Here is a 14,869-nt window from a genome sequence, read left to right on the forward strand (position 1 = left end):
GTAAAAAATGTTAAAAAAATATTTTTTTCAAATATGAATCTGCTAAAAAAATATTTTTCACATTTATATCATATTAAAATACATTTTCAAATATTAAAAAAAAAAAATCTTTCCAAAATCAATATAAATGGCCACTTCCCTTTTCTCTACGGTCAATATGGCCAAATGGCCCAAATCATCCATCTCGCGTGAAAAAGAGAAGGACAACCACAATGACTAATCCAACCTTTAAAGTTTTCTTTTACTGAGCGAATCGAAGCGAAAAAGTAAAAAACCAGCTTACTGGCCGCCGCCCCTGGTTTGCCCAAATCAGTGAATCAATAATGCTTTTACCCTTTTTACCCTTCAAGAACTTGGAAAGGACTTATTCCTTGCGCAGCCCGCGATACTGTACCTAACGTTTACCGCATATTCTGAAATTATTCCATTCCGTTCACTTAATTTCAATCAGCCTCTCGTGATGCCCAAGAAATACCAATTGCGGCCGTCCACATAGTCTCTCACTTTCCAAAATCAACGGCGGAGATCTAACAACCTATGGTAGAAAAACCACGTGCCTCGACTCTATATGACTCTGTGAATCTCAGAACCTACTCATCGTCATTTTCTATAGAAAAAGAACTTTGTTTGAGTGTGAAAAACCTAGTGTGGATCGAAAAATGGCTACGATCAAGCTTGTTAAAGCCCGTCAGATCTTCGACAGCCGTGGAAATCCCACCGTCGAAGTAAGTTTTCATTTGATCTTAGCCGTCCGATCTGTTTTTGTTCTCAAGACACTGTGTTACATATTACAGAGTGCATTTTTCTTCTTTACTACTTTGTTTGTTTGCTGAGAAAATTCGAGAAGAGAGAGGAAACTTATAATAAGTATATTACGCTTTAAAAAAAGAAGAGAAAATTAAAGTCTGAATGTGCACTTGATTTTCAGGTTGAAGTATATCTTTCCGATGATAGACAGGCTAGAGCTGCTGTGCCAAGTGGTGCTTCTACTGGTAAACGCTTAGTGTTCTCTTCCCTTTTATTGCATTTTATTCATTTTTCATGCACATTATGTCAGTTTATATTCGATTTCTTAAATGTGTGTGTGTGTGTGTGTGTGCGTGTGTGTGCGCATGGATGGATGGATTGCATGTATGTGTATGTACATATTAATATGTATATGTATGTCAATAAATTTGTTTAGTGTGTTGGTATGCATATGCATCCTTTTTCTTATTCTGTATATTACTGTTAAGCAAATTTATTTTTATTTGATTTTAGTTATTTTCATTCATGCCTAATGTGTGAAAGGGTAGTGTTTAGGAACTTGATTGTTTTTTCCTTCTCGTTTTGGCACATTCCATTCGTTTTTTGACTACATGATTTTTATTGTCTTAGTTGTATATGTGTATTATCTGTGCATGTGTATTTGCTTGCATGTACTCATGTCTGTATAAAACCAATGCTTACTGATTCATGCATGATTTATTTTCAAAAGGTGTCTACGAGGCCCTGGAATTGAGGGATGGGGGATCAGACTACCTTGGAAAAGGTGTCCTCAAGGTATTCGACTACTTTTATATTCTCTGAAGTAATTTTGAACTCTTTGATGTTAACAACTTATTATTATGTGATCAATCATCACTGCCGCAAATCTTATCTCTAAATTAACGGCACAAGCATTCTATGGGTTTGATTTTAAGTTTAGAAACTAAAATCTTCGCGTCTCTCCCTCTCTTTTTTCATACCTACTCTCAGGTTTCAATTAGTATTTATTTATTTTTTATCAGCTTTCGGTTTTTCGTTCTTTTTTGGCAGTGTTTATTCTCATTAAGTGTCTTTGCTGCTTTCTTTTCCCCTTTCATATGTTGGGATGGAGTGAAACTAATAATGGTGATTTGATTTCTTGATGGTTTAGGCTGTGGAGAATGTGAATAAAATCATTGGACCTGCTCTGGTTGGCATGGTACGATAAATGTTAGGTTATATGAAATACTATTTTTATATCTTTGGAAGTGAATTGTTATTGACGCACCCGGACCAAAATTTTGTTTTATGGATTTTGCAGGACCCAACAGAGCAGACCAAAATTGACGATTATATGGTACAGAAGCTTGATGGAACTGTTAATGAATGGGGTTGGTGCAAGCAAAAGGTATATTGAACTCAGTGGCTGTAATGAGTTCTATTGCAGCTCATTGTTTAATTCAGTGACGCACATTAACTTCATGCTAATTGATGTTTCTTCCCTCTTTATTTTACAGCTTGGAGCAAATGCTATTTTGGCAGTATCCCTTGCTGTTTGTAAGGCTGGTGCTTTGGTGAAGAAGATCCCCCTTTACCAGGTATACTTGGTTTTAGAGATTGTGATTACCTTCCCTGTTAATTTTAGCCACATGCCTTTTTGTTGATTGTTTTTGTTATTTTAACCTTGCAGCACATTGCCAATCTGGCTGGGAACAAGACCTTAGTGCTGCCTGTACCTGCTTTCAATGTTATTAATGGAGGTTCCCATGCAGGCAATAAACTGGCAATGCAGGTAACTTTTATGATCGAACTTTGATGATATAGACCTCAGTGCTGCTCGTGCATGTTTTCAATTTTATACGATTACCTTTTTATATTCTATTCAATGCTATCAATGAAAGTTCTCACTATTTGTCTCTAATGTAGGAATTCATGATTCTGCCTGTTGGGGCATCTTGTTTCAAGGAAGCCATGAAGATGGGTGTAGAAGTATATCATCACCTGAAGGTGGCTGTTCTGTTTTTGGATTCCTGTTTTTAATAATAAATTTTCATGTTTATAGGGCTTATCTTGCTAGTACTTGTTTTGCCCTGCCAAGCTGTAATTAAGAAGAAGTATGTATTATTGGCATGATTATAAGGCTTATCTTGCTAGTACTTGTTTTGCTCTACCAGGCTGTAATTAAGAAGAAGTATGGACAAGATGCAACTAACGTCGGTGATGAAGGTGGCTTTGCTCCTAATATTCAGGCGAGTATTCTCTTAGTTGCTTGTTTAAACTTTAAACCAAATACTACAAGTAAAGGCGGACATTTAGTAAAATAAGTTTGCCAATCAATTGTTAATATCTGTATTTCTGCCTTTTGGTTACATAACTAATGACAATTTTGCTTCACATTTAAAAACAAGACAGCAAGTATAGTGTGGATAGAATATTGTTGTGATATTTGACTTTCAGGAAAATAAAGAGGGTCTTGAACTGCTAAAGACTGCTATTGCAAAAGCTGGATATACTGGAAAGGTTAGTTATTACATCTTTTTGAATCTAATCTAGGGCTATTAATTTATCAACTCTACTTGTAGCAATGTAGTTTGACAATTTTGATGCATTTCTTTTTCCCAACAGGTTGTGATTGGGATGGATGTTGCTGCATCAGAATTCTATGATAACAAGGATAAGACCTACGATTTGAATTTCAAGGAAGAGGTAATATACATACATTGTATATATTATATGTATATGTATACGTATCGCATTCTATTTTTCCTACTCAAATTCGCTTAATTTTGAATGATTACTTTGTCTGTTGCAGAAAAATGATGGATCACAAAAAATATCTGGGGACAGCTTGAAGAATGTTTACAAGTCATTTGTGGCTGATTATCCAATTGTCTCCATTGAGGATCCATTTGATCAGGATGACTGGGAGCACTATGCAAAGCTTACCTGTGAAATGGGCGAGCAAGTGCAGATTGTTGGTGATGATCTTCTTGTCACAAACCCTAAGGTGCAAAATCAAAAGAGGAGAAAAAAAAAAAAACTGTTTTTTTATTTCAAATTGAGAAAAGAGGCAGTCTTTTGACTTGACTTTGTTCATTTTTGCTGCCGCAGCGTGTGGCAAAAGCAATTCAGGAGAAGAGTTGCAATGCCCTTCTGTTGAAGGTAGTGTCCCTTACCTTTCTCATTAATTGAGCATCTATGGAGGTAGATGATGTTTTAGGATAATTTGTAGGTAGTCATTTGTTTATTGCCACAGATTGGCTTTTACATAATTTTTTGGATAATTTATTGATGGCCATTGGTTTACTAGCTCTTAGTTGCATCAGCAGTCATATAAATATGTCGATGATCATATGACTGGAAGTAGAAATGTTCTTGATCCCTTATTTATGATTGGATCAGGTGAACCAAATTGGTTCGGTAACTGAAAGTATTGAAGCCGTCAAAATGTCTAAACGTGCTGGATGGGGTGTCATGGCAAGCCACCGAAGGTATGTCATGTTCATTACGTTCCCAACTCTCCACCCCATAAAATGTTTGTAATCTTGGCTTGTATTAAATGTTACTTATGCCTTGGTGTTTCTGATTTGGCTCTTTGCTTAATGTAGTGGTGAAACTGAGGATACCTTCATTGCAGACCTTTCGGTTGGGTTGGCAACAGTAAGTGATACGCTGTTCTTTTCTGCTGTAACTTTTATATTTTATTCTGTGTGGAGGTTGTTACTCTTTGTTTTTTCCTAGTTTCTTCTGTGTGAATATTGTTGCTTGCTATTGGAGAATTTGATTTATAGGATTTGTTTAGGGGAAAGGATTCCACTATGTAATGCTGTAGAGTAGAACATAATCCTCTTGTGTGTAAGTTATGTTTGCAGTATAAGGTGCTTAACATCTAGGTTTTATTAGTTGGCATAGGATATTGCTTAAGCTGATATGATTTCTTTCATTTGTCCCTATTTGTTAAACAGGGCCAGATCAAGACTGGCGCACCTTGCAGATCAGAGCGCCTTGCTAAATACAACCAGGTAAAACTTTTATTTTGGGATCCTCTCTCTCTCTCTAAACTGCTCGGTCATCATCATCCTTATTGATTTCGAAAGCAAACTTTTACCAATTTGTACCCCCTCTTGGTGAGACTTACTTCTGCAGCAGTAGATTTAGCCATTCTGTATGTCTCATAAAGAACAAAAGCACACAAACGTTTCATGTTTATGATTTTAAATAATAATTATAGTTAACCATAAAATATACTTCGATTTGCAGCTTCTCAGGATCGAGGAAGAGCTTGGATCTGCAGCTGTCTATGCTGGATCAAAGTTCAGAGCACCCGTGGAGCCATACTGAGGTTGTTATCGGAGTCACTAGGCAGTATCCCAATAAGCTTCTATGATCTTGGGTTTTATGAGATCTGTAGTTGTGTTACTTAAGCATCTTTACTATCAAATGGGTTTTGACAGTATGGTGCGTTGAGAACTTATAATGAGTGTGAACTTTTTGATAAATGCCCGCCAGTGGTGGAAATTATTTCTCACTGGTTTATGTGTATTGGGCAATGCTATTTTGTATTTTGTTCTTTTCATCAAAGATCTTTTACATGAGGGAGTCATGATAGTTGGCATTATTGAGTATCTTTGGATAAATTTTGCATGACGGGATGGGGCTCTTCTTCCCTTTAAACGTTGGGTAAATTGTACTTTCTCTTCTAAATTAACACCCTATATATAATCTCCCCTCTGAACTTTAAATTTGATTTGTTGGTCTCGTATTTTGAATATTCCCGTTTGTCAAAAACCATTAGCTAATTTAGATGTAAAATCTACACGTGGCTCTATTTTTTCGTTCTTTTTTTTTTTTTTTTTTTTCTTTTTTTCTGAGAGGAACATGCGTCTTTGTTATGTGAAACGGATATGTTACTTCTATGGTTATTAAGAATGTGTGGAATACCTTTGTAAATTCTAGCCAAATGTTTGTAGTATATAACATTATTAAATAATAGGACTACCGTTGATTATATTGACATGGTGCTTCTACCAATTAGTGAGTGTCATGTTCGAATTACTCCGCAATTAAATGGGGGTAATTGCCTGACCATCTAAGAACTCGGTGGTTGGCGTGTGCCCTATAATGAAGATAACCTTAAGACCTTGAGAACCGAAACCTCTTTGCGGACCAAATTCTTCACCTTCAGGCTTCAGCCCTTCTAAAAGTCTATTATTCTAAGTTTCGTCTTGGTCGGCCTCCACCATGACCAAGGTCCACAACACTTGGATCTTAGGGTTCGTGAAGGCCCTCTGCTACAGAATCTTGGAGGCCCAAAATGTACCCCTATGTTGGATTAATTACACATGGTGCCCTTAATTTATTTAACAAGTAAACTATCATCTGGTAATATGCAGCAAAAATGGAAATCTGTTTTTTGACGATCACCGTAGAAATAAAATTGAATAATTGGGAAAGGCAAATCTTCAACTCCTTACAGCCTCCCCAATCTCCTCGGATCACGATCCCCTCCAATTGTGAGTAATTGGAGAATCTCATTTTTTGAGATCCTAGCCATCCAAAACATCAAAGGGTCTAAAAACATCTAGAAACACAAAACTCAAAAACAAACTTAACACACCTAATTATATCAAATAATAAAAACATTTTTTTATTTTTATTTTTTTTTAAAAAAAAAAACAATTGGAAGAGAAACCACCTCATGGGACGGTTCGCTGCCAACACCACCCATCCTCACGCCACCCATGGCCAAGGGGTGGCCGATCTGGGGGTGGCGCACAGCCACCCCATGGCCAAGGGGTGGCCTCGTGCCACCAAGTGCGGCCACCCCCAGCAAATCTAGCGGTGGCGCAGGGCCACCCCAGAAGGCCTAGGGGGTGGCCAATTCTGGGCGGAGCCGCCCCTTAGTGTTTTCTTCATTTTGTTTTTAAAATAATTAATTAATTAAGTTTTTAATTTAAATGTGGTATAAAATCCATTGTGGTTGTGTTTGTGTTTAAGTTTTGAGATTGAAATATTTTGAACCCTTAGATTCATCTAAGGGCTGAGATTAGAGAAAATGGGATTCTCATTTCCCCCACCCCCCCCCCCCCCCCCCCCACAATTCTGATCTTGCTAGTGGCCAACACCAGCTTTTATTCCTTGCTCCCAATCTACTGCCTGTATCATATATGATCCTGAAACCATATTTTTCCAATAGAACCCCATCCGGATGCCAACAATCAAGTCATATGAAAATGTTCTTCCCATCTCCGACCTGGAAGTGAATAAACTTAGCGAAATCACTAGGTTTCAACAATTTCTTGCTCGGTGTTAAATCCATTAATTGCAGACATCGTTCCAGATTCCCTTCAACAAGTGGTACAATGAAAGTAGCAACGTAGGTCCAATGTAATGTCCAATATTCCAATAACTTCAACTCGTAAATTACTAAAAAATATAAACATTTGCAAGAGGATTATTGCATATAATCCATGCTAGTCAATAGCAAAAACAATTTTAATTGCATGTTGTCGTTGGATAATTCTATTTCAAAAAAGTAATTCACATAACTCACTGTGTAACGAACATGATCAAAATCCTGAAATTTCACAAAATTTTTGCTCAACCAATAGTTTAACAAGTTCCCAGATTGAGACACGATGGTATCCAGATTTTTATCATCTTGGACACATTTTTCCTTTTTCTCAAGACCCATCTTTACACTAACAAACAACTTTGAAATAACCTCAAAAAAACTGAGAGGAAAAATATGAAAGCACTGTGATCAACGAACATCAACCAACTCCACATCAAACATGAGCCATGAATTTGGTGGTATCTTCCCAGCCCGTTGAGCACCATATCTGCATAAAAAGATTTTGTATCAATATGCCTGATTTGCATCTCCAAAAAGAGCAGAGAAGGGCCCTTGTTAGACAAAAAAACAAGTGAGAAAATGCCAAAAAGAAGGAAACAGTGGACTTGGTCGAACTAGAAAAGAAACAAGATGACAAATTGCAAAGAAAAAGATATGATAGCAATTGCATACCCCATTGGTGGCGGAATTGTGAGTCTTCTTTTGTCCCCAACACGCATGCCTGAGGATTTAGCACACACAAGAATATGTAATAACCACTTTGCAAAGAATATAAAATGTACAGATAAGCAGAATCAGGTCTTAATTCTTCAGAAAATTACCATTAACTCCAACATCCCAACCCTTTATAACTTGTCCTATACCTGCAAGATAGAGAAAATTATTTAACACAGATAAACAGATCGAGTTCATGTCATTAGTTATATGAAATTTTATAGTACCTAGGCGGAATTTAAAGGGTGCCCTTCCCACATTCGAGTCAAAAATTTTGCCATTATCTTTCAGCTTGCCAATGTAATGGACGCTGACCTGAAATCAAATGATACTTTCCTGTTACTTGAAAGAGAAAAATTCAATGGAAATAACTACCAAATAAATCTAGAAAAAAGATTCTACACATGTATATTCTTCATACATATTTCTACATAACTCAGCGGGCTTAATATAAATATCCATAGCAATGCTTTAGACACAACCACTGCTTATGCAGGAAATCAATAAATTTTTAATGATTCACTTACCTCTTTCAGGGCATCTCTAGCAATGATGGTCATTTTAGCTACTCAAAATACAACTTTTTGTATTTTTAGCTACTAGTTTTTTTTATTACAATCTCCAACAGAAACATCTATTCAACTCTCTACTTTCTTTAAATATTTTTTTTTTATCCTTACCTTGAGGGAGTAAGAGAGAGAAAGAGGGAGAGAGAAATGAGAGAAAAAAAGAATAAAAAAGCTTACAAGGTGCTGCAGTGAACTTTCATATTTGAAAGAGAAATATAGCCCATAATAACTTTTATTTTCAAAAATTTTATTTTGAAGTGTCTGCTGGAAGAGAAAAATAGCCAATAATAACTATATTTAACTATAAAGGGTCACTTAGAGTATCTGTTGAAGATGCCCATATCATGCCATGCACACATTTCAGAAACATGGTCATATGAAAATAAAAGTCCCCCAGCTCCTTGAAGCGATTGACTGGATGAGCATAACAGACTGGAGTGATTAATACTCGGTGAGTTTTAACTCCTCATCTCTCCTCTCTAAAGTTTCTTCGCAGCTGTAGGCTAAGAGTCAGTAAACCAAAAGGCAATATATATTTGACTCTTTTTACAATGTCATTTCCCTTTATGTGGGATACGCCAATGGCCATGGCTTAAACGGGACACTTGAACATATAAAAAAGTTAACAAAGAATAACCTGCTTTCCAGGAGAAGCTCTTTTGCCATCTGGTTTGCCCATTGCTAGCTCCTCAATAACCAACCCATTTGGAAAGGTTCTCACTTGAGATGACTTGGCTTCACTTTCTTTTTCTTCTATCTCCTGATTTCTCATAGCAGAAGCAGTTTGATTTGTATTAGTTCCCCCTTCACTCTCCTGTGGTGTTGTCTTCTTCTTCTTCTTTTTCTTCTTCTTTTTCTCCTCCGAGGAATTTTTGCCAGGAACAAGGTCCATATCAACATCAAGGCCCCTGTGTGAGTGGACAGCAAAAGGCCCAAATAAATAAAAATGTAAACAGCACACTTAAAAAGAGAGAGACTAATAACAAATAGAAAGTAAACACATTTCCAAGGTATCAGTCATTCACAATCTTTTAATTTATCTAGTAGAGGTAGGTACATCTTTAAATGCATGGGCAATCCTGGGTAGGAAAGCTTGATTAGCCATGCAGGATATAGTATAAGTAGGTTGATGTTAGTTAAGCTGGGTTAACATTCACATCAAATCAGTGAAACAGAAAGAGGAGAGAGTTGAGAAACTGAACCTTTCCAACTCAAGAAACAGTAAAGAAACAAAAGAGAGATACACCATATGATAAATACATTGACCTGTATGGACTTAATAGTATAAACAATGAGAAATCTGTTCTCACTTCTTGTTAGATAGCTTCTGATCACCGTCATTCTCAACAGGCGAAACCCGGTTCAAGTTGGGGCTCCTCTTCGACTCCTCAGGCCGCTTCTCATGCTCAATAGGCACATTGATCTCAGTGTCATTACCAGATTCAAGAGCTTCTGCCCCTTTAACCTGCTCTTTTTGTTTCTTGTTTTTCCTCTTTTGCCTGACAGTGTTTTCAAAAATAACTTATTATCGATGCACTGAATTAACTATTTCACAAGTTTGCAAACCCACACAAATAATATGAGAGAAACAACCTCAGTTAGGGAACAATCTCCCCACATGCATCAAGTACAGAATAAATAACATAAGTTCCAACCAAATAACAAAGATAAAAGCAAAAACAAAAAAGCACCAATTGGAAGCAAGCGTAAACGGTAACACAAAATGGTGTATCTATCACACCTTTCTTGGTGATCATCCTGGTCAACGCTTTCAACCTTTCTTTTTAAGCCAGTAGCATCATCATCATCTTTTGCTTTCTTCTTTTTCTTCTTCTTGGCTTTCTCATTTGTTTTGTCTTCTGTCTGTTCAGCTTCTCCCTCGGGCTCCTGAATGTTTGAGTTGCTTTTATCTGTGGTAGAAACAGGAAAACCATCTTCATCTTCACTTTCCAAAACTGGGACTCCACGATTCTTGGCTACAAGTTGTTGGGATTCTCTATGATCCTTGGAGTCACTTGATTTATTCTTCTTTTTTCGATGTAGCTGACCATTACCATTTGTAGGCTTATCATCATCCACAATTTCCTCTATTACAACTGCAGGGGGGAAAAAAAAAGTAAGAGGCAGCACATATTTTAAGTGCAATATAGAACATATTAATGACCATTTGATTGTAAGTCTTGCACATCAAAGAATTAACAAGAAACTTCTGAGGCAATAGTATGATCACAAAGGCAGTTCAATGAGACTATCCTAATGTAGTGAAACATATTAAAACATCAGCTTTAGAGTACATGATATTTGATAGAGATGCAAGTTGGGTCAGGTTCGGTAGAATTTCAAAACTTGTATAGGCTTGGCCGATTTTGTCAAAGAAAGTAGGTTTTGGGGGTTCATTGATTAGTACACCTCCAGTGCTGGTAAGGTCAGGACAGCGGTCATCTATCAATTTATATGAAAACAAAAATTCCCACCAATTTGATGCTTCCTTTTATACCAAGGCTATACCAATTTATATGAAACACAGTAAATAGCTCATATACGGTAGCTTGGAAGATGTAGACCACACAAGCAGCAATAAGAAAAATGAATCTTAAAATTATATGGTGGTCAAAGTTAGAGAAGTCTTCCAAAACGTCAAAATACCTCCACTGTTTGGAATAGGTGAAGGCGGGTAAACTTCAATATCACTGTCATCAATGAAATCTTCATCATAGTCACCTTCAGAATCAAACTCAGATGAGTCCTCCGTCTCAGTCTCAGCAATATCCTCCCCAGAAGTATCTCTTCACATAGTAGTAAAAGAAATACATAACAACAGCAAAACAAAGTCTTAAATATTATTACCCACTCCCTTCAATAATATCCCACCAATTATATGCAGAAAAAGAAAAGGAATTTCCATAGAAACTGTAAACAGATAAAATGTACATTTGAATCGATTTCAAGATATTAATCAAAAGGATACAATTCATAGTCATCTTGAATGAGACCTCCATCATCAGCCACAAAATAACCAGAGACATGGATGCTTCGGGGGCCAATCACCGAGAAGGCTAATAAATCATCATTCTCAAATTCAAGATTTAAGGGGCAGCACTCATTCTTATCCGGTAACAAAGAACACAAAAAAATTGGATTCTTGTGTCCTACAAAACACTGAAGTATGCACCTCTCTGTTGACGAGCCGAGGCCTAATGTTGCCTGAATTAGCACACAACATAGATTAACAAGTAGATTGAAAATTAATAAATTAAAAAATAATAATCTAAACCTTCAGTGATCATAACACCCAGTTCAATAAATTTCTAAAATCCCCAACTTACAAAACTTTGACGGACAAATTATAGCAGCTAATATAAGCAATTCACGTTTAAAACTAATTTTCAAATTCTCAAATAACCAATTCAGGAAAAATCTCAATCCCCCAAAAGCATATAGTTTCATACAGATGTAAGAACTCTGAATGATCTTCATACCCTAGTAAATTATTTCATCAAATAAGAAACAAGCAAATTTGTTCCTTAATTATCTTTTTTACCTTTGTTTTGCATTGTCCAGGAAAAATTAACAGAGATAAGATATTTTGTCTCATATAACCCCAATTTAAGCCAAATAAAAGCGTGTACAGGTAAGTTATGTCATAGTTCCAAATCATCTTAAAGAAATTCAAAGACTTTTGCACTTCCAGTATTACCTTCCATGAATAGTCCAATTAAAACTTATGCGTTTATTTTCCGGGAAAAATATCAAATCATAAGGCTTTTTTTAACAAATAATCATAGCTATGAAGAAGCTAAAATTTTTCAAAATGTCAATATCGAATTTGTAAAAAATTTCCAGACCTTAAAAGAACTATGAGTTTGATTGAGCTGCGGGAACAGACCTGAGTAATGTGAAGCTTTCCTTGCACATTGTCCGAGTTATAAGGGTGCGGTTTGCCCCGTTTGACTTCAATTCCTGAGGACCAAAATGAGAAGCACACGCACAAAGATAAATACAAACAATGAATAATTCTGGAGCAAACCAAAACAAAACGCTCTGTTCGGTTGCCGAGAAATCATGGAAAAATGTATGAATGCTATGGAATCCTATTACAAACTCCATTTTCTTTCTTATATTTTCTTTTAGGGCGGTTCTCAGCTGCCAAACACGTCAGGGAAAAAATCTGAAAATAAAATAAAATTGAAGCAAGAAAATTAAACGGGATAATGGAAATTGATCAGGAAACTGACCCCAAAAACCCATTTTTTTTTTCGGGTAAAACCGGTTCGGACAGTCGAATGAACGCGAAGCTTTCCTAAAACCCTAGACGAAGAGCATAGCCCTGGCTCTTAAAACCCTAATAACCAGCGAGCTAGGGTTTCTACCGATGGTGCACGGGTAATGCATGCGACCCTGGTCATGAGGGAACACGTGCCACTATAATGTTTGGTCACCAGTGGTGTTACGGGGTTTTTGTGAGATGGACACGTGTCATGAATGAACAAGATGGCGCGAAGCAGTAATTTTTTAACCGTTGGAGACAAGGTGAAGTGTAAATGTTATAAGAGAAAAATATAAAAAAGTTTTTCAAATTATCAGTCGTTTGCAATATATTAAAGTAGCTTCTAAACTACCAAAATGTATAAAAAATGCCACTTATTTTTTTATATTTCTATAATACTCCTATTCTTTTAACAAATAAAATAATAAAATAATTGTATAAAAAAAACAAACAATTTTTTTAAAATAAAAAAATCCAATGGGCGAATAAAAACCAACAAAAAAAAAGAGTTTTTTGGAATAAATAATAAGTAATTAGTCACTATAGTTGGCCTAAATTACAAATTGTTTCATGTCGTATTAAAGTAAAATCAAAGGTACGGTTCTTGGGATATTCCAAAAAAAAAAATAAATAAAGTAATAAAGTAACCCATCAAACTATCAAATTGATTTTACTTTAATATGACATTAAAAAATTTGCAATTTAAGCCAACTACAGTGACTAATTATTTATTTATTTCAAATTTTTTTTTTTGTATTTATTCGTCCATTGGTTTTTTTTTCTTTAATTGTTTTTTTTTTTACAATTATTTTATTACTTTATTTATTAAAAGAAAACGGGTATTATAGGAATATAAAAAAATAAGTGGCATTTTTGATACATTTTGGTAGTTTGAAGGCTACTTTAATACCTTTCGAACATTGAGAGTCTATATTGCAAGCGGCTGGTAGTTTTGAGGGCTTTTTTATATTTTTTCCATGTTATAAAATCTCTAAAATTCTCAATAGAGATTATATAGCAAACTAGACAAGTATAGAGTGTCCATAGAATTTTACATACTCTCTAAAATAGCAAACTAGACATTTCTCTCTCTCTCTAAATCCATAATTTCTAGGGTTACCATAAAAAACCCTAGAACTTGAAGTGTACAAATTCTAAGGACACTCTAATAGCCTCGTAAGTAACAAAGAAGTGCTCTATAGTTTGTAAAATTGTGCTAAGTTATATCAGACAACTCTCATTTTATTTAGTTGTGCTAAGTTATAGTTTATATGAATAAGTATAGTTTGTGGGAAGTGAGAGCAGTGTTATTTGCCAAAAAAATATTTTAATGGAAGTCATACATGGAATTTGAGGGAATTTATTGAGGGTAAAAATCGTAGGTCCATACACAAAGTTAGAATCGTCGAGGTAAATGATGCTTTGAGGATGATGCATAAGCTTATGAGTTACAACATGAAACTTTTTAGAGAATGATTAAGGCGGAAAATGCTATAATTCTTCATGTGGTTCTCCTGATTTTATGTGGATACAGTTCTTCATGTGGTTTTCCTAATCCTATGTGGATACAGTTCTTCATGTGGTTCTCTTGATCCTCTGTAGATATTAATACGTTTTTTTAAAAATGTACCAAAAAAAAAAAAACTTGTTCTTAATTTTTTTAGAAAATAATACCCACCTATAACCAAGTAAATACTATAAGAATACCTAGCATTTCCCATTTAAAACATAATGTGTTGAGGAACCAAATGTGAGCAAAATATATATATATATATTAACAACGGTTACAAATATTATGAGAATGGAAACTCCAGTCAAGAATTAAGTCGCTCTTGGAAAAGAATAATACATTCTTACTACAAAGATCTCTTCCATGGATAGAAAAGTCACACAATTAATGTTTAATTTCTCCTTCATTCCTCTCACAAGCTGTCTGGTTTTATCATAATGCAACAATCAATGTTGGTGATTTTATTTGATCTTATGCCAGGAGGTCTACCATGGAAGTGATTCTCCTAATAAGGTGTTTAGTGGAGGAATATAAAGAAATGAGTAAAGATCTCATGTGGTTTTTTGGACTTAGAGAAAGCATATTAATTAATTATAGGATACCTAAAGAGGTAATATGGTGGGCTTTGGAAGGTCTTTGAAAGTGATTAAGGATATGCACGGACACATTTTATATCAAGAACAACAGTTTGGAGGGACCTTTAAAATCCACAGTTCTTTTAGATTCGG

General features: G+C 35.5%; 2 protein-coding genes across 2 annotated transcripts; one reads left to right on the plus strand and one right to left on the minus strand.

The window, feature by feature from the left end:
• The first annotated feature begins 549 nt into the window (after positions 1–549).
• On the plus strand, positions 550–5,344 carry LOC132182644 (enolase). Its single transcript, XM_059595945.2, has 17 exons — positions 550–725; positions 929–992; positions 1,478–1,542; positions 1,898–1,945; positions 2,048–2,134; positions 2,244–2,324; positions 2,417–2,518; positions 2,653–2,733; positions 2,901–2,975; positions 3,184–3,246; positions 3,352–3,432; positions 3,539–3,733; positions 3,838–3,888; positions 4,129–4,217; positions 4,335–4,386; positions 4,692–4,748; positions 4,987–5,344. The coding sequence occupies exons 1-17, from the start codon at positions 660–662 to the stop codon at positions 5,065–5,067; spliced, it is 1,338 nt and encodes a 445-aa protein (XP_059451928.1). The 5' UTR covers positions 550–659; the 3' UTR covers positions 5,068–5,344.
• A 1,918-nt stretch (positions 5,345–7,262) lies between these two features.
• FKBP53 (FK506 BINDING PROTEIN 53) lies at positions 7,263–12,729 on the minus strand. Its single transcript, XM_059596811.2, has 11 exons — positions 12,600–12,729; positions 12,251–12,324; positions 11,333–11,568; positions 11,011–11,150; positions 10,106–10,460; positions 9,675–9,863; positions 9,002–9,272; positions 8,023–8,110; positions 7,903–7,944; positions 7,754–7,802; positions 7,263–7,568 (listed from the first exon to the last, which is right to left on the minus strand). The coding sequence occupies exons 1-11, from the start codon at positions 12,610–12,612 to the stop codon at positions 7,490–7,492; spliced, it is 1,536 nt and encodes a 511-aa protein (XP_059452794.2). The 5' UTR covers positions 12,613–12,729; the 3' UTR covers positions 7,263–7,489.
• Positions 12,730–14,869: the final 2,140 nt, after the last annotated feature.

Source organism: Corylus avellana, chromosome 5, assembly GCF_965113065.1.
Source record: "Corylus avellana chromosome 5, dhCorAvel1.hap1.2, whole genome shotgun sequence".
Taxonomy (NCBI): Eukaryota; Viridiplantae; Streptophyta; class Magnoliopsida; order Fagales; family Betulaceae; genus Corylus; species Corylus avellana.

Excerpts from the sequence above, each read along its gene's own strand:
- LOC132182644 (XM_059595945.2), top strand. The coding sequence starts at position 660 with ATGGCTACGATCAAGCTTGTTAAAGCCCGTCAGATCTTCGACAGCCGT. Across the intron at positions 2,135-2,243 it reads GGGGTTGGTGCAAGCAAAAG|CTTGGAGCAAATGCTATTTT; the intron begins GTATATTGAACT and ends TTTATTTTACAG. Across the intron at positions 3,247-3,351 it reads AAGCTGGATATACTGGAAAG|GTTGTGATTGGGATGGATGT; the intron begins GTTAGTTATTAC and ends TTTTCCCAACAG.
- FKBP53 (XM_059596811.2), bottom strand. Across the intron at positions 9,864-10,105 it reads CAGGATGATCACCAAGAAAG|GCAAAAGAGGAAAAACAAGA; the intron begins GTGTGATAGATA and ends AAACACTGTCAG. Across the intron at positions 7,945-8,022 it reads ACCCTTTAAATTCCGCCTAG|GTATAGGACAAGTTATAAAG; the intron begins GTACTATAAAAT and ends TCTATCTTGCAG.